The sequence below is a fragment of the Gorilla gorilla genome, chromosome 8, assembly GCF_029281585.2.
Source record: "Gorilla gorilla gorilla isolate KB3781 chromosome 8, NHGRI_mGorGor1-v2.1_pri, whole genome shotgun sequence".
NCBI lineage: Eukaryota > Metazoa > Chordata > Mammalia > Primates > Hominidae > Gorilla > Gorilla gorilla.
In genome coordinates this window covers 35,057,628-35,080,792 of record NC_073232.2, presented here as the reverse complement: position 1 = coordinate 35,080,792, position 23,165 = coordinate 35,057,628, and the positions used below count along the sequence as shown (strand labels likewise).

The following is a 23,165-nucleotide window of genomic DNA, read 5'->3' as shown; positions in this document are numbered from 1 at the left end:
CCAAAAGCAATGGCAACAAAAGCCAAAATTGACAAATGGGATCTAATTAAACTAAAGAGCTTCTGCACAGCAAAAGAAACTACTATCAGAGTGAACAGGCAACCTACAGAATGGGAGAAAATTTTTACAATCTACCCATCTGACAAAGGGCTTATATCCAGAATCTACAAATAGCTTAAACAAATTTACAAGAAAAAATAAAACAACCCCATCAAAAAGTGGGCGAAGGATATGAACAGACACTTCTCAAAAGAAGACATTTATGCAGCCAGTAGTCACATGAAAAAATACTCATCATCACTGGCCATCAGAGAAATTCAAATCAAAACCACAATGAGATACCATCTCACACCACTTAGAATGGTGATCATTAAAAAGTCAGGAAACAACAGGTGCTGGAGAGGATGTGGAGAAATAGGAACACTTTTACACTGTTGGTGGGAGTGTAAACTAGTTCAACCATTGTGGAAAACAGTGTGGTGATTCCTCAAGGATCTAGAACTAGAAATACCATTTGACCCAGCCATTCCATTACTGGGTGTATACCCAAAGGATTATCACACATGCACATGCACACGTATGTTTGCATGCACACATGCAAAAAAGACACATGCACACATATGTTTATTGCGGCACTATTCACAATAGCAAAGACTTGGAACCAACCCAAATGTCCATCAATGATAGACTGGATTAAGAAAATGTGGTACATATACACCATGGAATACTATGCAGCCATAAAAAAGGATTAGTTCATGTACTTTGTAGGGACAAGGATGAAGCTGGAAACCATCATTCTCAGCAAACTATCACAAGGACAGAAAACGAAACACTGCATTTTCTCACTCATATGTGGAAACTGAACAATGAGAACACTTGGACGCAGGGTGGGGAACATCACACACTGGGGCCTGTCATGGGGTGGGGGCAGGGGGGAGGGATAGCATTAGGAGATATACCTAATGTAAATGACGAGTTAATGTGTGCAGCACACCAACATGGCACATGTATACATATGTAACAAACCTGCACGTTGTGCACACGTACCCTAGAACTTAAAATATAATAAAAAAAAAATAAAACGTTAAAGAACTTTCTTTAAAAAAAAAATGAAGTACTGATACATGCTGCAAAAATGGATGAACCTTGCAAACATGCTAAGTGAGAGAAACCAGTCACAACAGATCACATATTATATGATCCCGTGTACGTAAAGTGTCCAGAAAAAGCAGATTTATAGTGATAGAAAGTAGGTATGAAGTCAGAATTGCAGCAGAAATATGCTAATTGCTACCATATTTCTTTTTGGGGTGAAAAATTTATAATATGAAAATATTCTAAAAATGATTATGGTCATGAATACACACCTCTATGAATATACTAAAGGTCACTGAAATATACACCTTAAATAGGTGAATTATATTGTATGGAAATTATATCTTAATAAAGTTGTTATTAAGAAGACTGCACTAAAAAGAACATGCAATTTATATATTTATGTAAAATTATATATGTATTTATATATATATTTCCCATATATGCATATGGGAAATGTAAGTATAAGTAAAATAAAAGGTTAAGAACAAAATGAAATTCAATTATATCTCAAGGCCACTATTTCTTCACTTATAAAGTAAATATTATATTTCCAGTTATTTCATAATGCTGTTTCAATTTATGTAAAGCACTTATGCTGGTATATATTCATCACTCAATAAATGCTCTTAACATTAGTGATGATAAAAAGATACTTTCTAAAGAAGTTCAAGTGTCTTTCATACTTACCTCCATTGTAAAACCTATGACTTTGAAACATTGCTCAATTAATTCATACTGGGATTTATAGAAACTATTATTCATGATGTCTTGTACTGTTCTGAGGTGGTCATTTTGTAGGTACCTAAAAAAAATATAAAAGGAAGGATAAAAGTCTAAAATTAAGGGAAAAATGAAAGTATTATTGATGAAAGCTCAACCTGGTAGATTACCTGGGAGGCTTATTTTCAGGCAGTTTGTAATGGGCTAGTTTCTTCTTTTCAGCCAAACCAGCATAAATGTAGTAAAAAATATGAAAATTTTTTTCTCCACTGGGAAAAAAGATATTTACAGTAAGGTAGTTAGTAAGGACATTTATTGCTTAAGTTACTTGACAATATAATTATTTGAACAACGACTGTGAGTGCTGATATGGGCTTTTCTGAATACTGCATTTTGGCTTTCTGTGGTCGTTATTGTTGTCATTATTTTCAACAACCACTGTCATTAAATTCCAGAAATTATCTTAATCACTTCATAGGAATCATTCAGTATACATTTGTGAGTGACTTCCAGGCACTGTTCCAGGCGCTGGGGATACAGCAGGAGCAAAACTGTTAAAAATCCCTAACTTCTTGGAGTTTACATGCCAGTGGAGCAGACAGAAAAAGAATAATGTATACAGCCATGCCAATGGTTACAAGTGCTACATTATCTCATTAACCCACCATAAGCCCCTAAGGTGGTCATGTGTTTCCTATTTTATGGAGAAGGAAACCAAGGATTAGAGCTGTCAATCTCCCCCAAAGCCACAGAGTTGATGATTAATATGGATTTGAATCAGGTCTATTTGATTCCAAAGCCCACGCCTTTAACCACCTTTTAATATTGTCTTTCTGAGACTCAGTTTTCTCACTTGTATGAGGAATCTCTTTCTTATAAGTCTCAAATCCCATGACTCTGTGATTCTAAGTAGCATAACTAGCATTTTCCAGATGCTGCAATAATGCCATTAAGGGAATATGAATTACAACAAGGTAAGTTTCCACTTCAGGATGCTCCACAACATAATTTCTTGGACCTTGGGGTCCCCTCTCCTTCCCTCATGTCTTCCTTCTGCTGTAGTGGGCTCCAGGGAAAAATCACACTTTCAGGCTCTCTGCTGAAACAGCAGAGGATGAACTTCCTGCTCTATAGTTTCCCCATCTCTACTTCCCTGCTTTACTTCCACTCTTGATGAGCCTAGTGGTCAGTTGGGACACCCTGGGGTTTGCATCTCTCTGTGGCATTCCCCTTCTCGTCCTCCCACTAGATTCTCCTCCTGTTTTAGGATGGTCCTCAATCTTCACTTCACTGTTCACTCCATTATCACCAGGCTCACAGGCTGGGGTTGGGGCAGAGTAGGATTCCTTTTACAGTGGTTAAATTAATTATGTCTCAACCAGAAGGCCTTGCTGTCTTCACTTTTTTCTACTGTTACTTCTCTTTCCATTGGTATAAAACTCTCATCCCACCACAAAGCTTTGGATGTCACCATAGAGGTTGGGGCAGGAGACACTAAATTGTTGTGGATACTCCCCTTCCTGCCACTTTTGGCAGTGGCCTGAACTGTGCTCTGGGTCCTCAACTCATCACACCCAAACTTCAGGAGCAGCCTGCATCTCCTCTTGCCCTGCTCCTTTCCTTCACCCCCTCCACAGCCTTTATCAGCAAACTTAGGGGGCCAATGAAATACTTTCAGAAAAGGAATTATTAAGCTTATTTTTAGTAGAACAGAGGAGCCTTTGAATTCTTTTCCATATGAAGTACATGGAACGGAAAAAAGCCCACTTCATGATATGCATAATTACACACAAATTATTTTACTTAAAAGGTAAGAAAGGACTTAAAAATATTCCAGGGTCTTCTCCCCCTGTATATTATGCAGTATAATCTCAGTGTAGATGGAAATTTACTATTGCTCTCTTTAGAAATTATTCATTCTTGCCGGGTGCGGCGGCTCACGCCTGGAATCCCAGCACTTCGGGAGGCCGAGGTGGGCGGATCACGAGGTCAGGAGATCAAGACCATCCTGGCTAACACGGTGAAACCCCGTCTCCACTAAAAATACAAAAAATTAGCCGGGCGTGGTGGCAGGCGCCTGTAGTCCCAGCTGCTGGGGAGGCTGAGGCAGGAGAACGGCATGAACCCAGGAGGCAGAGCTTGCAATGAGCTGAAATTGTGCCACTGCACTCCAGCCTGGGCGACAGAGCGAGACTCCATCTCAAAAAAAAAAAAAAAAAAAAAGAAATTATTCATTCTTTCAGTATGTAGAAGTTTTCCTCAGAATCAACAGTAACTCAAATATATCCATATGTATTTACTCTTTCAATAATGCAGTGGAGTTTTAGAACAACTGTGGCTTTATTTTATAATCTCTAGTTTTGATCCAAGGTTCTGCCAAAAGCCATCACAAGAATAATTTTTTACAGAAGCTCAATAAGGACTCCAACACATCAGTCATGTAGGTTTAAAATAACATTAAAGGTTTGATACTTGTGACAGACATGCTAATAACTATTGAAGGTACCCTGTTCGGTCTTTCTTGAAAGTTAACAAATTGAGATACTTAATATGAAAGGGTAGAGTTTGATAAGGTGAATAATGCAGATCTCTGGTCTTCCTTGTTAGTATTTCAAAAGGAAGGAAGACATTTTCTAAAGAGAAAAGTAACAATGCTATTGGTTAGCATGCATTCTGCACTGAAACTCTCCCCTGAGTGAAGAGAGAATCAGGGGGTCTTATATAACTAGAGAAGGATAGTTCCATTCCAAAAGAAAAGGGCTATGGGAAAAGAAACAGATTTGAGATGTGTATTCAGTTGAATTTGGGATGGTAGCAGGATATGTAGGTAGTTGGCAATTTTAAAAAAAATGTAAACGTTTTTCAGTTTTAAGAGACGGGGAGAGGTATGTCTTTGGGTGTCAATCACGTAGAGCTCTCTGTTGAGGCCATAATGTCAGAAGAATTTGTGAAATGAGAGAGTGTAGAGAAAAAAAGAGAAAAGCTGCAGGGACAAATCTTTGGTAAATATACAATGTGAGACTGGATGGATAAATCTAAAACAGAAGAAAAATTCAGGGATGTAGGAGAGGAATCAGGAGAATCTAGTCATGGGACAAAGAAAAGTGAAGGTTTCAAGAAAAGGGGTGGTCCAGAGGCTGGGTCCTTTCCTTCAGAACCCATCCTATTCTGTTACTTGTTGCGGTCACCAGTGATAATGCAAGTAACACCAACATTGCGTATGAGTGAAGTTAGAACAAAACTGAAAGTTTCCTTTAGTTCTTGTCTTTTCTCATCACAGAATAATAAAAACTTCTCTACGACGGGCACAGCATATAATTCAGTTTGCTTTCTTCTAATGAAGCACACTGATTGTGCACTTCACTAATGTACATTGTATCAGTTAAGTGCTAACAATGTGATTGTTAACATTAACTAATACAGTGCAATTGTGAATGTTAACACTGTACTACATTGTTCACAATGTACACTAATTGTACATTGTATCAATTAAGTGTTAACAATCATGATCACATTTGTATCAGTTAAGTGTTAACATTTGTGATTGTTAACAATGTACATTAATTGTACATTGTATCCGTTAAGTGTTAAAACTTAGACACACAATATTAATGGATTTCTCTTCATCAGTTTACATTTATTGAGAATTATAATTTGAAAAGATCTGGAGATACTATTGGGAATATACTGATCTTCAGCGGACAATCAGAAAGTTAAAGAAACAGGAAAAGAACACACCTCCAAAGCTTACCCGGGGTCACTAACCATATCAAACTGTGCTTAAGAACACAGAGCACTACAGTATCCCACACTTGCTAATGTTTCCAGGGGTTCTCAGGTCAGGACCGCCTGGGGACAGACATAGGGTCTTGCAAGTTACCAAATATAATTTCTCTTATTGTGGCCTCATTCCTACTTGTGGATCTTCTAACACTTCTTCAGAGTGAGTTCCACTCAGCTGCTTGCAGGAAGGCCCTCAGGGCTGTCTCATATGTGTGTTCACCTGCTTTGCACCCTGCAGATTACCTGTGCAGCCAAGGCCTCTGACAGCCTCAAACGGTGTCAAAGTACTCACAAGGGTATAGCTTAACTCACCTGTGAAACCTTTGAATCTTCAACGAAGTGGCCAACAATCAAACTTAGAAAGCTAATAATGAAGGTTTGCATTTTTTTTTTTTTTTTTTTTTTTTGAGGCGGAGTCTTGCTCTGTCACCCAGGCTGGAGTGCAGTGGCGTGATCTTGGCTCACTGCAAGCTCCGCCTCCCAGGTTCATGCCATTCTCCTGCCTCAGCCTCCTGAGTAGCTTGGACTACAGGCGCCTGCCACCACACCCGGCTAATTTTTTGTATTTTTAGTAGAGATGGGGTTTCACCATGTAGCCAGGATGGTCTCAATCTCCTGACCTCGTGATCCACCTGCCTCGGCCTCCCAAAGTGCTGGGATTACAGGCGTGAGCCACCGCACCTGGCCGAAGCTTCGCATTCTTAAGCCACTACAGGGTATTCATAAAACAACACTTTTAGTTTTTCCTTTTTAATCACAGCTCCCTCCTTATAAACTCTCTCCTCCTGGATATGCAGTCTCCTCAGTCCCCTCCACTTGCCACCTACCTGCTCAATGTTAGCAGATGAACTCATTTCCTACTTTCATGAGAGACTAGAAACCAATGAGTGATCAGCACGTTTTATATCACACTGTGAGCTGTGTTACCACAGGAATGCTGCCTTACTTGGCTTTATGTCTCCTGTGCCTAGCACACAGTAGGCACTCAATAAATATGTGTCAAATAGACAGATGGCTGGATGGATGGATGAATGGTGGGCTTGGGAGTCAGACAGAAGGACGAGGCTTCAAACTCCAACTCAGTCATTGCCAGCTTTTTGACATTAAGCAACTTATTAAAATTCTCTTAGTTTCTCACTTTTAAAAGAGAAAATGACACCCTGTCACATGACTGGAAGAATTAAAAGAGATAATGGCTGTAAGGTGCTTAGTGCAGTGCCTGACATAGAGTAATTGCTCCATAAATACATTTCCCTTTCTCCACAATGGAAGGGAAATGTCTGCCACTTATTTATGCCTCCTATAGAGTCCTGTTAAATACTGGGGACATCACAGAAATGCAATCAATGCTTGCTGAACTAAACTGTAGTAACAGGAGGAAACTGCGATGGAAATAGCTATAATTTGTATTTATGAGAATTATCTAGCATTGCCTTCAATAGGTTCATCTTATTCTTGAAATTAAGTAGCCTCTTTCAAAATTTTATCCTTGAAAACTATCTATGTTTAGAAAAGGATTTAAGTCACAAGTTATAAGATAGTACTATCATCATTAGAAAGGTAATCTAAAAATAAATGTGGTCAGAGATTGAGCTGGGATGACATCGCCAGAGGCAAAAAGCGAAGAAAAGAACAAAATGTCTTAAAAGAAAGGGTGAGTTCATTAAAAAAAGATACTCGTCTGCTCTAATTCTTCCCTGCTCCTCAAATCATTCTACACTCTTCTTTGTCTTGCTCTGGGACCCCAAGGGCCAATCCCTACAGCCTGCAATTCTTGGGCTCCCTTGCTCTCTGGCTTCCATATGGGTTCAGCCAATAGGAAGCACAGGCAGGAAACAGGCGAAGGAAGGAGAGAGAGGCTGGGATGTTATCCCCTTGCTCTCTCCCTGACTGGCTGTGCCCCATTAGGGCCATAGCTCCAGACAGGCAGCCCCTGATCCACAGCTGCAGCTGGCACCAGGCACTAGTGCTGCCCCTCCCTCCACCTGCAGACAGGAAGGCAGCCATGGCTCCTCACCCCTGTTAGTCCATGGGCTTCTCACCATTCATTCTTGGCTCTTCAATGCCCATGTGATCTCTGCAAACAGTTTTCTCAGTTAAAACCCTTGAGCTTGTTCTTTCTGTTCAGTACCCTGATTGATAACAGTGCAATTAAATTTATAATTTGTAAATGTACCTATTAAGAATTCTTCCACCAATCACATGTCTGATATTTTCATATTCATAGGTCACTCAAAGCTCCTCTGGAACTTAAAAATGCAATTAAATTAGGTGAAAGAAAAAACAGATATAAAAATGGAAAAAGTGTTATAAATTAAAGACAGCTGTGCTCAAATTATAACTGAGTTATATTTCCACTTGATTGTGAATTTGGAATTTGGAATGCTTTTCCCCAATAAGCAAACTTGTAAAATTAGAATAGTTCCTTAGGGGAAAAAAACTACTTAATTCATAGCATGCCTTAAATATAATCCTGACTATGCTATTTCTTAGAATGCATCCTACGATATTTCGGTAAGCATTAATGATATTATTTCTATGGTTACAAGCTCAGGGCCTCATTGTGTAACTCCAGAGGGTTCTGTTCATGTGCTCTTCTAAATGAACTGAGTTCCTACACTCAACTCCATAGAATACACCGTGAATTATATCCCTTGACATTGTGCAACCTGGTGGTGCCATCTACCAATTAGTTACTCTTAAGTAGTTCTTCCTGAAGGGCCTGAAGGAGAAGCTTACACAATTATGAAAGCAGAACAAATGGTTTTGAGAACTAGCTAAGTTTCCACATCTGCTAAGATCCCGAGGTTCTTCTAGTTATGGGCGGTAACGGCACTGACACATATGTCCACTGAGTTTTGGGCACTGGACACATATCAATAAATAGTATCTGCCATTTATTGAACATCTTCAATATCCCAGGTACTGTGCTATATGTTATTTCTAATCAACTATTAACACTACTATTACTACTAATGGCTTAAACTTATGGGGTTCTTAATATATGCCATTCATTGTGCTATATACTATAGGTACCTTGTCTTAATTGATAGGTAGGTACTAAAGCTATTTCATTTTAAAGATGAAAAACAGAGGTGCAGAGAGGTTAAGAAAACTGTTTCAAATCATACATACAATGAGTTACAGAGCCAGGATCCTGTAAAAATCTTTAACATTTAAATATCTTACCCAAAGTGGATTAAAACGGTGTGGTACCACAGTTGAAAGCCATATGTGTTTAATAATCATTCCTTCAATTTTTTTTTTTTTTTTTTTTTTTTTTTGAGATGGAGTCTCGCTCTGTCACCCCAGCTGGAGTGAAGTGGCATGATCTCGGTTCACTGCCAGCTCCGCCTCCTGGGTTCACGCCATTCTCCTCCCTCAGCCTCCCGAGTAGCTGGGGCTACAAGCACCCACCACCACGCCCGGCTAATTTTTTGTATTTTTAGTAGAGATGGGGTTTCACCATGTTAGCTAGGATGGTCTCGATCTCCTGACCTCGTGATCCACCTGCCTTGGCCTCCCAAAGTGCTGGGATTACAGGCGTGAGCCACTGTGCCCGGCCTCCTTCCATATTTTTAATTGAAGACCAAAGGGTTATTTTCCATATTAGGGCTAGTGCTCAGGAGCTGGACTCCAGGCAACTTCTATTCATGACTTACTCATGAATTGAATGACACCAAGCTTGAAGGCACTTACATTAAATAATAATGTACTAATATAAAACAAGAGCTTATTATGTTACTGTGAATTAACATGACATACTACTACAATAATGTAGAGTATGTTTAGCATAAAACCAACATAAGAAAAATGAAAGATTCTAACTTGCCATGCTTTTAAACAAAATAATGGAACCACCAGGGTACAAATCCAATGTGTAATGATAGTTTCCTCTTTAGAATAACAAAGATGTTTTGTGAGACAGGAGAGAAACTTTGTCATTAAGCTACAAACCCGCAAAAGAAATTCATTCAACTTAATATCAAAGCATTATGAAGAGTATTGATGGCTTAAATCAGCCAGCAATAAAAGGTCAATATGATAAAGCTCCTTCTTGAATCTTTTATTTCGTTCCTTGTATATAAACATAGGAAGAATAGAATACAAAGGTCTATTTATATATGCTAGCATTTAAAACAGAAAAGGACTCAGTTACTTCTAATTAAATTTCACATTAATTTTGTATAGATAAATATATTCTCTGCTATGTCAGAATGGTCTCTAATTTACGCTGTTAGTACCTCTATGATGGGCTTAGGTTTTCTATCCGGCAGCATAAATTTTAGGTTATACATTAATTCCTCTATTGGATGTAACATATATTTGAGAATAAGACAGTGCTGATGGATCTCTTCATTCTCAATAGTAAGTGCTTTGCATACAGTAAGTGATAAATAAAATTTTATTGAATGAGAAAGACATTTTACTATTAAAGTATTATGTTTGCTTCTGCTTCCTCCAAAATAGGAGAGATTTGAAATAAACTTACATAGCTTGGTGGATAACTCGGGATTTTTCCAGGAGATATTCAGAAATCTGTGCTCCCACTACCGCTCCAGAAGAGGTGAATTTCATTTCTAAGTATTTTCCAAATCTGCTAGAATTGTCATTTATAATAGTGCAGGCATTGCCAAAGGCTTCTACCAAATTGTTCACTTGTAAAATCTTCTCTTGCAAGGTTCTGTTATTAGCCTAAATAGAAAATATTAAGATATTTTAAAAAACATAAAAAATTAATTTGGTATATAATGAAATGTCTCTCTTTGGTAAGCAATTTATGTAGATATAAACATACAAAAGCATGTTCCTGATATATTGGCAGATGTTACATCCTGGTCTATTTTCCCCCTCCCATATGTGGATTCACTCACTTGTTTTCTTAAAAAGGGACAAGGAGATATTCTATACTTTTCTATTCAAGCGCAGTTCTGTTCAGTGCCTGATTTACAAACATAATTTATAAGCAGCCTACACACATTGAAGTACACCTGTCATTCTGTTATTCCTCCTCCACCTGCCTGGGCCCCCATCCAAATAGTCCCCAAAGCCAGAACCACTTTACTTGCTTCCACAGAAGCTGCTAACCCTGAAACGAAGAGAGGAAAGATAACTCATTAATTCAGAAGCAGAGAGAAGGGAATAATTGTGAAAACTGAGAACAGCTCAGAAGTATGAATGGGAGGAGTGGAAACCAGGTCAAGGTTAGCAGGCTTACATGGCTCTACCTCTATTCCTTCCCCATCTCTTATGCTCCTCTCCTCAAAGAATTATGTTCCATTTTTCTTCTTTACCACTTTAGTTGAAATTCTAGTGAGTAGAAATTTATTTGGGTTAATAGCCAATCACTTTTACAAAGGCATTCCAACCTCTGCCCCCAGAGGTTTAGGGAGGTATTAGTTATTCACAACTTGGCAGAAGTTAGCTTAAGCAGATTTTCAGTGTAATACCTACCTTAATACTTTACCGAGATCAACTATGTTAGAGTTACTGCAAAGTTTCTATGTTGAGGGAGAGCAGTGGTGGCTGTTTCTGGAACACAGACTACATTAGAATTTGAGTGGGTTGGAGGGGCATTCACAGTGAAGTTTTGAGGCTGTGTAAGAACTTTGGGTATCTTATAAAAGAGGCAATAAGGTGTGGAAGAAGAGTGTAGTAATTTGGGGGATGAACTTGGCTCTTTAAAATGCTTTGGGCTGGCCTTGCACCCATGAAAAAGGTGAGATAACATCTTCATTGGCATATATTGAATAGCAGTGACCTGTTAAGTAAGATTTGGAAGACTGCATATTTCAAAGGTAAGTTCTATCTACCAAACACCTCGTTTTTGCATCTGGTAAATCCTTATCAAGGACATAAGTAAAAACAAGATAAGATGTGATAAGGGTAGGAATCTGAAAATATATATATACCTATCCCCAATGAACATTAATCTAAAACAAGACAAAGAGATTAGATTAAGAAGTTTGCTGACATCTACAGAACCACATTCACACACAATTAATTTATCACTGATGAGAAACTCTATCAGCCTGCAGATCAGGACAGAATAGCAAAGACCCGTGAGAAAATTCATTCAAGTGTTCAGCTCCTCTACACCAGGATAATATGCTGTGCCTCACTGCCCCCGTGCCCCACATTAAGTCTTATCTCACTGTTGTTAAAACCTTTTAGAATGATACTTCTAGAAGTAAGGAGAGGGTGGTTGACGGGCAAGGGGGAAGAAAAGGCTGAGATCAGACACCTGGGGTAGCGCCACCTTTTTTTTTAGGTCTCTCCTGGCTCTTCCACTCCCGAGAGGGTCACAAATCTGGTAAGTAGAGGTTATATTAAGCCACTAGGTCAACACATCTGATAGAAGATACTAAAACCAGTCAATTATTTTTTAACAGCAACATGGAATTCTTCCTACTCATCATTTTGAATTAGGAGTGACATCAAGATGGTTGGCCAGAAGCTCCTAGTGCTCTCCCTCTGATATGGTTTGGCTCTGTGTCCCCACCCAAATCTCATGTCAAATTGTAATCCCCATGTGTCAGGGGAGGGGGCCTGGTGAGAGGTGATTAAATCATGGGGGGCGGATTTCCCCCTCACTGTTCTTGTGATAATGACTGAGTTCTCATGAGACCTGATGGTTTAAAAGTGGCATTTCCCCCTTTGCTGCCTCTTTCTCTCTCTCCTGCTTTGCTGTGCTTGCTTGCCCTTCACCTTCTGCCCATAATTGTAAGTTTTTTTGAGGCCTTCCCAGCCATGTGGAGCTGTGAGTCAACTACACCTCTTTTCTTTATAAATTACCCAGTCTCAGGTAGTTCTTTATAGCAGTGTAAGAATGGGCTAATACACCTTCAAGCCTCCCCCTACCTGCAAATGAGTAAACAAGTACATTTAAACCAAAATAACTAAAGGAGCACACTGGAGAACAGCAAAAAAGCAGCCAGAAGAAATCCTGTAGGGCACAGAAACCCAGGAAGGCCACATAGAGAAGGAAAAGAAACACCTTACCTTTACCACCTCATGCCCCAAGTGGGGATCAGCTCACAAGCAGGAAGGAAGGACAGCTCCCTGCAAGGAAAAGGTAAGCAAGATACCCCAGCAACCTCTCTCACTACTGTGGACACTTGCAGTCATTGCGACTGGAGACCCGTGCAGTCTGCACAGGCTCTGAGCCTGGCTGAGGGAGCTCCCTTGCACCAGAGCTGAGGCAGCACTCTGCTCTCAGAGGGCCTCAGGCCTCCTGAACACTGAAGTAGTTGCTGCCACCACACATCTCAGGTGAAATGGCGCCTTGCACCCTGAGCCTCCAAGCCTCTGGCACACCTAAGCAGGAGCATCACAGATAATCAAATATGTGGAAATTAAACAAGGTACTCCTGAACAACCAATTGGTCAAAGAAGAAAGTAAAAGGGAAAGTAAAAAAATACCTTGACACAAACAGCAAGGAAAACACAACATACCAAGCCTATGGAATGCAGCAAAGGCAATTCTAAGACAGAAGTTTGTAGCAATAAATTCCTACATTAAAAAAGAAGAAAGCTCCAAAATAAATAGTCTAACATAATGCCTCAAGGAACTAAAAAATAAAGAAAAAGCTAAAGCCAAAATTAGCAGAAGAAAGGAAAAAAGTCAAAATCTGAGCAAAAATAAATCAAATAGAGAAAGGAAAAACTATAAAAAGAATCAATAAAATGAGTTTCATTTTTGAAAAAAATAAGATTGACAAACCCTTAACTAGTCTAAGAAAATAAGAGAGACGACTAAGATAAGTAAAATAAAAAATGAAAGTAGAGAAATTACAACAGGTGTATCAGAAATAAAAAGGATCATAGGGACTATTATGAACAATTATCTACAAGCAATTTGGGTAGCCTGGAAGTAGATAAATTCTTAGAAAAATACAACCTACCAAAATTGAGTCAGAAAGAATTAGAAAGCCTGAACAGACCAAAATCAAATAAAGAAATTGAAGAAGTAATCAAAACCTCCCAACAAAGAAAAGCCTAGGATAAGGTGGCTTCACAGCTGAATTCCACAAAACATTTGAAGAAAATCAATACCAATACTTCTTAAACTCTTCTAAAAAGTAGAGCTAGGCCAGGCATAGTGTGGCTAATGTCTATAATTCCAGCATTTTGAGAGGCCAAGGTGGGAGGACAGCTTGAAGCCAGGAGTTTGAGACCAGCCTGGGCAACAAAGTGAGACCTCATCTGTACAACGAATTACAAAATTAGCCAGGTGCAGTGGCACATGCCTGTAGTCCCAGCTACTTGGAAGGCTGAAGCAGGAGGGTCGCTTGAGCCCAGGAGTTCAGACACTGCAGTGAGCTGTGATTATGTCACTGTACTCCAGCCTGGGTGACAGAGTGAGACTGTTTCTAAGAAAAACAAATAAATAAATAATTAAAAAAATAGAGCTAGAGGGAATACCTTCAACTACATTTATGAAGCCAGCATTATGTTACTACCTAACCCAGATAAAGGCATCACAAGAAAAGAAAACCACAGGCCAATTTCTCTGATGAACACTGATGCAAAAATCCTCAATAAAATATTAGCAAACCAAATCCAATAACATATTAAAAAGATTATACATCATGTCCAAGCAAAATCTATCCCTGGCATGCAAGTCTAGCTTAACATATGCAAATCAAACAATATGATTCAACATATTAACAGAATCAAAGATAAAAACCACATAATCATCTCAACTGATGCAGAAAAAGTATCTGACAAAGTCCAACACCCCTTCTTTTTTTAATTTTAAAAGTGGAAGCTGCATTCAATTTTTCCTATGAGATTACAAAAAGAAAAGCATTTACTAAGATATAACTCATAAGAGGACTTTCTATAGCTATTATCTTTCTATTGACAGAATGTCCCAGATTCTTACGAACTATCTAGAAATTGCTGGTCTTGCTGTGATTTCCATTAAGTAGCAGTATTCTGCAGGAAGAAAAAGGACATTTTGGAAGGAATGAAATATTCTTTGGCAACACCATTTTCATTCCCAAAGAATACAGGAGCTACCTACAATTATATAAATTTTTCTTAGGCAATAGAAAAGCAATATTAAGAAAAGTGGTAATACATTTCTTTACCTTGAGAAGACACATTTTTTAATATTTTTCAACCACAGAATAATCTACATCACATATATGAGTTATAGAAGACCATTTAACATACCACAACATCTTTTCTTGATGTGGACTCTCAACAGTTTAGGTATAGAAAGAAAGTTCCTCAGCATAATATAGGCAATTTATGAAAAATTCACAGCTAACATTATAATCAATGAGGAGAAACTAAAAGCTTTTCCAATAGTATCTGTTACAATGCAAAAAATGCGCACTCTCTTCACTTCCATTCCACATAGTACTGGAAGTACTAATAAGAGCAACCAGACAAGATAAAGAAATAAAAGGCACCCAAATCAGAAAGGAAGAAGTAAAATTATCTCTACCATAGAGCCAGTTACCTACAGTCAACCATGGTCTAAAACTATTAAATGAAAAATTCCAGAAATAAATAATTTCTAAGTTTTAAATTGCATGCCATTCTGAGTAGTGCGATTAAATCTATGCCACCCCACTCTGTCCCACCTGGAAAGTGAATCCTTCCTTTGCCCAATGTATCCATGTTGTATATGCTACCCACCTGTTACCCAACTTAGTAGCCCTCTCAGTTATCAGATCAGCTGTCACAGTATCACAGTTCTTGCAGTCAAATAATCTTTATTTTACTTAACGGCCCCAAAGCACAAGAGTAGTCATGCTGACAATTCGAATACGTCAAAGAGAAACCATATTTGCCTGCTTGAAGTGAAAAGATGAAAGTTCTTGACTTCATAAGGGAAGAAAAAAAATTGTATGCTGCGGTCTACTATCTGTGAAATTGTGAAGAAGGAAAAAGAAACTTGTGCTAGTTTTACTGTCACATATCATATTGCAAAAGTCATAGTCACAGTGCATGATCAGTACTCAGTTAAGATTTAAAGGCATTAAATTTGTGGGTGGAAGACATGAACAGAAAATGTTTTCTGATTGGTGTCAGTGGTTGCACCAGAAAGCATTGAGCCTATACAAAGAAGTCAGCAAGGGATCCCCTGAAACAAGTGAAACTAAGGTATTTTGAGAGAGAGAGAGAGAAAAAAAGAGAGAGAGAGAAAGAAACCATATTCATATAACCTTTATTACAGTATAGTGTTATATTTTATTTTTAGTTATTGTTAATCTCTTATTGTGCCTAATTTATAGTTTAAACTTTATCATAGGGATGTTTAGGAAAAAACAGTATATATAGGGTTTGAAATTATCTGCAGTTTCTGGCAACCACAAGTGTATCTTGGATCATATCCCCTGTGGGGATAAGTGGAGACTACTGCATTTGCAGATAACATGATCCTACCTGTAAAAAGCCCCAAATATCCCACAAAATAACTGTTAGAAGTAATAACTCAATAAAATCTTAGGATACAAAATCAACATATAAAAGTAAATAACATTTTTATAAATAAATAACAACCTAACTGAAAAAGAAATCAAGAAAGCAATCCCATTAACAAAAGCATAAAAACAAAACATCAGGAATAAATTTAACCAAGGAGGTGACAGATCTGTACACTGAAAACTATAAAACAGTGATGAAAGAAGTTGAGGAAGACACAAATAAATGAAAATATATCTCAGGGATCGGAAGAATTAATGTTGTTAAAATATCCATACTACTCAAATATACAGAATCAATGCAATCCTTATCAAAATCCCAAGGTATTCTTCACAGAAATAGAAAAAAACAATCCCAGGAAGGGTCAATCATCATGGCAGATGGGAGGCAGGACTAGATTGCAGCTCCAGAAAGAGCAGCGTGCAGAGGCTTGCATTGTGAATTTTAGCTCCAGATCAACTGCAAGAACAAACCAGCAATCTCAAGAGGACCCACAGATCCTCTAAAGAAAGTGGATTGCTCCTGCAGGACCCAGGAGACCCTCTAAATACTGTGAGTGTCCCAACTGCAGAAGTGGGAAAGGAAGACCCTCCTCTCCCGAACACACATCCCCACTGGAGAAGCTGAGAAGGTGAAGGTCTGTTTGTGGGAGAAGTTTCTGGCTTCACATGGAACTGAATCCATTTGGAGAGCCAAGCACAATATAGGGGTACAGGAAGCAGCAGAAAAGCCCTGGGAGCTTCCTGGGTCCCCTAGCAGGCCACTCCTGCCTGGCACCACAGGGATCCAATGGTAGGGTGGTCAGAGGAGCAGGGGGTAAAACTGCACAGGGAGAAGGAAATCTTTAGCTGAACTTTGTAACAATTTGAATGGGGCGAGAAGTCTGGCCCCAACTCGGGGGAGGGTGCCAATCTGGTGTGCAGACCCCACAGGCAGGGAAGAGCCAAGCACTTTTCTTTTGCAGCTGGGAGGAGGATAGCCTGCGGCAGGTTTTCAAGCCCATTTTCACCCTCTACCTGGAAATGGACTCGGAGCTGTTGCGGGGGCATGGTGGGAGTGAGATCCGCCCTTCAGTTTGCATGTGAGCTGGGTGAGGCCTTTGACTGCCAGCTTTCCCCAATTTCCCTGACAACCTGCATGACTCAGCAGAAGCAGCAATAATCCTCCTAGGTACACAACTCCAGTGACCTGGGAATCTCACCCCCATCCCACACAGCAGCCACAGCAAGACCCGCCCAAGGAGAGTCTGAACTCAGACACACCTGGCCCTGCCCCCACCTGACGGTCCTTCCCTACCCACCCTGGTAGTGGGGGGGAAAAAAAGGGCATATAATCTTGGGAATTCTAGGGCCCCACCCACCGCCGGTTCCACCCCATACTACCACAGCTGATACTTTCTGGAAAGTGCCACCTCCTGGCAGGAGGCCAACCAGCACAAAAATAGAGCATTAAACCACCAAAGCTAAGAAACTTCATGGAATCCACTGCACTCCCCCTACTACCTCCACCAGAACACGCGCTGGTATCCATGGCTGAGAGACCCATAGATGGTTTACATCACAGGACTCTGTGTGGACAACCCCCAGCAGCAGCCCAGAGCTGGGCAGACTCGCTGGGTGGCTTGACTCAGAAGAGAGAAAACAATCACTGCAGTTCAGCTCACAGGAAGCCACATCCATAGGAAAAGAGGGAGAGTACTACATCAAGGGAACACCCTGTGGGACAAAAGAATCTGAATAACAGCCTTCAGCCCTAGACTTTCCCTCTGACAGAGCCTACCCAAATAAAAAGGAACCAGAAAACCAACCCTGGTAATATGACAAAACAAGGCTCTTCAACACCCGCCCCCGCCCTGCCCCCCCCCCCAAAAAAAATTACACTAGTTCACCAGCAATGGATCTGAACTGAAAAAAAAAAAAAAAACCCCAGATTTACCTGAGAAAGAATTCAAGAGGTTAGTTATTAAGCTAATCAGGGAGGGAACAGAGAAAGGTGAAGCTCAATACAAGGAAATCTGAAAAATGATACAAGAAGTGAAGGGAGAAATATTCAAGGAAATAGATAGCTTAAAGAAAAAGCAATAAAAAATTCAGGAAACTTTGAATACTTTTAGAGATGTGAAATGCTGTGGAAAGTCTCAGCAAAATAATTGAACAAGTAGAAGAAAGAAATTCAGAGCTCGAAGACAAGGTCTTCAAATTAACCTAATCCAACAAAGACAAAGAAAAAAGAATAAGAAAATATGAACAAAGCCTCCAAGAAATGTGGGATTATGTTAAACAACCAAACCTAAGAATAATCTCTGTTCCTGAGGAAGAAGAGAATTCTAAAGGCTTGGAAAACGTATTTGTGGGGATAATCAAGGAAAATTTCCCTGTCCTTGCTAGAGACCTAGACATCCAAATACAAGCACAAAGAATACCCGGGAAATTCATCACAATAAGGTCTTCATCTAGGCACACTCTCATCTCATCAGGTTATCCAAAATTAAGATGAAGAAAAGAATCTTAAGAGCTGTGAGACAGAAGCACCAGGTAACCTAAAAGGGAAAACGTACAGATTAACAGCAGAGTTCTCAGCAGAAATCTTACAAACTAGAAGGAATTGGGACCCTATCTTCAGCCTCCTCAAACAAAACAATTATCAGCCAAGAATTTTGTATCCAGCAAAACTAAGCATCATATATGAAGGAAAGATACAGTCTTTTTCAGATGAACAAATGCTAAGAGAATTCACCATTACCAACCCACCACTATAAGAACTGCTAAAAGGAGCTCTAAATCTTGAAATGAATCCTGGAAGCACATCAGAACAGAACATCTTTAAAGCATAAATCACACAGGACCTATGAAACAAAAATACAAATTAAAAGCAGAAACAAAAAACAAACTCAAAAGTACACGGGCAACAAACAGCATGATGAATGCAACCGTATATCACATCTCAATACTAACATTGAATGTAAATGTCCTAAAGGCTCCACTTAAAAGATACGGAACTGTAGAACGGATAAGAACTCAACAATCAACTATCTGCTGCATTCAGGGGACTCATCTAACACATAAAGACTCACACAAACTTAAAGTAAAGGGGTGGAAAAAGGCATTTCAGGCAAACGGACACCAAAAGCGAGCAGGGGTAGCTATTATTATATCAGACAAAACAAACTTTAAAAGAGATAAAGAGGGACATTATATAATGGTAAAAGGCCTTGTCCAACAGGAAAATATCGCAATCCTAAACATATGTGCACCTAACACTGGAGATCCCAGATTTATAAAGCAATTACTAATAGACCTAAGAAATGAGATAGACAGCAACACAATTATAGTGGGAGACTTCAATACTCCACTGACAGCACTAGACAGGTCATCAAGGCAGAAAGTTAACAAAGAAACAATGGATTTAAACTATACCTTGGAACAAATGGACTTAACAGATATATACAGAACATTTCATCCAACAACCGCAGAATATACATTCTATTCAACAGTGCATGGAACTTTCTCCAAGATAGACCATATGATAGGCTATAAAACGAGCTTCAATAAATTTAACAAAATTGAAGTTATATTATACCAAGCACTCTCTCAGACCAGAAGGAATAAAACTGGAAATCAACTCCAAAAGAAACCTTCAAAATCATGCAAATACATGGAAATCAAATAACCTGCTCCTGAATGAGCATAGAGTCAAAAACAAAATCAAGAGGGAAATTAAAAAATTCTTCGAACTGAATGACAATAATGACACAACCTATCAAAACCTCTAGTATACAGCAAAGGCGATACTAAAAGGAAAGTTCATAGCCCTAAATGCTTACATCAAAAAAACTGAAAGAACACAAACTGACATTCTAAAGTCACACCTCAAGGAACTAGAGAAACAAGAACAAACCAAACCCAAACCAAAGAGAAGAAAGGAAATAACCAAGATCAGGGCAGAACTAAATGAAATTGAAACAAACAAACAAAAAACCCCACAAAAGATAAATGAAATGAAAAGCTGGTTCTTTGAAAAGATAAATAAAATTGATAGACCATTAGCAAGATTAACCAAGAAAAGAAAAGAAAAAAATTCAAATAACCTCATTAAGAAATGAAACAGGAGATATTACAACTGACACCACTGAAATACAAAAGATCACTCAAGGCTACTATGAACACCTTTACACACATAAACTAGAAAACGTAGAAGAGACGAATAAATTCCTGGAAAAATACAACCCTTGTAGCTTAAATCAGGAAGAATTAAATACTCTGAACAGACCAATAACAAGCAGCAAGATTCAAATTGTAATTTTAAAATTACCAAAAAAAAAAAAAAAAAAAAAAAAAGTCCAGGACCAGATGGATTCACAGCAGAATTCTACCAGACATTAAAGAAGAATTGGTACTAACCTTTCTGACACTATTCCACAAGATAGAGAAAGAAGGAACTGTCCCTAATTCATTCTATGAAACCAGCATCACCCTAATACCAAAACCAGGAAAGGATATAACCAAAAAAGAAAACTACAGACCTATATCCTTGATGAACAAAGATGCTAAAATCCTTAACAAAATACTAGCTAACTGAGTCCAACAACATATCAAAAAGATAATCCACCATGATCAAATGGGTTTCATACTAGGGATGCAGGGATGGTTCCACATACACAAGACAATAAATGTGATACACCACATAATCAGAATTAAAAACAAAAATCACAAGATCATCTCAATAGATGCAGGAAAAGCATTTGACAAAATCCAGCATCGCTTTATGATTAAAACTCGCAGAAAAATTAGCATACAAGGGACATATCTTAATGTAATAAAAGCCATCTATGACAACGTAATACTGAATGAGGAAAAGTTGAAAGCATTCCCTCTGAGAATGGGAACAAGACAAGGATCCCCATTCTTACCACTCGTCTTCAGCATAACACTGGAAGTCCTAGACAGAGCAATCAGAGAAGAGAAAGAAATAAAGGGCATCCAAATCAGTAGAGAGGAAGTCAAACTGTCACTATTTGCTGATGATATGATAATTTACGTTGAAAACCCTAAGGACTCCTCCAGAAAACTAGAACTGATAAAAGAATTCAGCAAAGTTTCCAGATACGAGATTAATATATACAAATCAGTAATTCTTCTATACACCAACAGCAACCAAGTGGAGAATCAAATAAAAAACTCAACCCCTTTTACAACAGCTGCAAAAAAAAAAAAAAAAAAAAAAACAAAAAACTTAGGAATATACCTAACCAAGGAGCTAAAAGACCTCTACAAGGAAAACTACAAAACACTGCTGAAATAAATCATAGATGACATGAATGGAAACACATCCCATGCTCCTGGATGGGTAGAATCAGTATTGTGAAAATGACAATACTGCCAAAAGCAATCTACAACTTCAATGAAATCCCCATTAAAATACCACCATCATTCTTCACAGAATTAGGAAAAAACAATTCTAAAATTCATATGCAACCAAAACAGAGCCCACATAGCCAAAGCAAGACTAAGCAAAAGGAACGAATCTTGAGGCATCACACTACTCGATTTCAAACTACAGTATAAGGCCATAGTCACCAAAACAGCATGGTACTCATATAAAAATAGACACATAGACCAATGGAACAAAATAGAGAACCTGGGAATAAATCCAAATACTTACAGCCAACTGATCTTCGAGAAAGCAAATAAAAACATAAAATCTGGAAAAGACACCCTTTTCAACAAATGGTGCTGGGATAATTGGCTAGCCACATGTAGGAGAATGAAACTGGATCCTCATCTCTCACCTTACACAAAAATCAACTCAAGTTGGATTCAGGACTTAATACCTGAAACTATAAAAATTCTAGAAGGTAACATTGGAAAAACTCTTTTAGACATTGGCATAGGCAAGGATTTCATGACCAAGAACCCAAAAGAAAATGCAACCAAAGCAAAGATAAATAACTTGGACCTAATTAAACTAAAGAGCTTTTGCATGGCAAAAGGAAAAGTCAGCAGAGTAAAGAGAAAACCCACAGAGTGGGGAAAAAAATCTTCACAATCTATACATCTGACAAAGGACTAATAACCAAAATCTACAACGAACTCAAACAAATCAGTAAGAAAAAAACAAACAATCTCATCAAAAAGTGGGTTAAGGACATGAATAGACAATTCTCTAAAGAAGATGTAAAAATGGCCAACAAACATATGAAAAAATGGTCAACATCACTAATGATCAGGAAAATGCAAATCAAAACCACAATGTGATACCATCTTACTCCTGCAAGAATGACCATAACCAAAAAATCAAAAAACAGCAGATGTTGGTGTGGATGTGGTGAACAGAGAACACTTCTACACTGCTGGTGGGAATGTAAACTAGTACAGCCACTATGGAAAACAGTATGGAGATTTCTTAAAGAACTGAAAGTAGAACTCCCATTTGATCCAGAAATTCCACTACTGGGTATCCACCCAGAGGAAAATAAGTCATTATTCATAAAAGATACTTGCACACGCCTGTTTATAGCAGCACAATTTACAATCGCAAAATCATGGAACCAACCCAAATGCCCATAAATCAATGAGTGGATAAAGAAACTGTGAGATACATATATATATATATGAGAGAGACATATATATATCATATATATATGAGACTATATATATCATATATATGAGAGACATATATCATATATGAGACATATATATATCATATGTATGAGAGACATATATATATCATATATATGAGAGACATATATCATATATATGAGAGACATATATATATCACATATATATGAGAGACATATATATCACATATATATGAGAGACATATATATATCACATATATATGAGACAATATATATCATATATATGAGAGACATATATATCATATATATGAGAGACATATATATCATATATATGAGAGACATATATATATCATATATATGAGAGATATATATAATATATGAGAGAGACATATATATATCATATATATGAGAGACATATATATATCATATATATGAGAGAGACATATATATCATATATATGAGAGAGACATATATATCATATATATGAGAGAGACATATATATCATATATATGAGAGAGACATATATATCATATATATGAGAGAGACA

General features: G+C 38.2%; 1 protein-coding gene across 3 annotated transcripts in view; it reads right to left on the bottom strand.

Moving 5' to 3' along the window:
* Positions 1–23,165, bottom strand: part of MYO3A (myosin IIIA) — a 282,515-nt gene that overhangs the window by 116,872 nt on the left and 142,478 nt on the right. For all 3 annotated transcript variants that reach the window (XM_019034337.4, XM_055353315.2, XM_063709962.1), the window contains 3 exons: positions 10,094–10,296; positions 1,989–2,087; positions 1,786–1,900 (listed from right to left, as the gene is read on the bottom strand). In XM_019034337.4, coding sequence (XP_018889882.2) covers positions 1,786–1,900; positions 1,989–2,087; positions 10,094–10,296 — 417 coding nt within the window. The remainder of the gene's footprint in view (positions 1–1,785; positions 1,901–1,988; positions 2,088–10,093; positions 10,297–23,165) is intronic.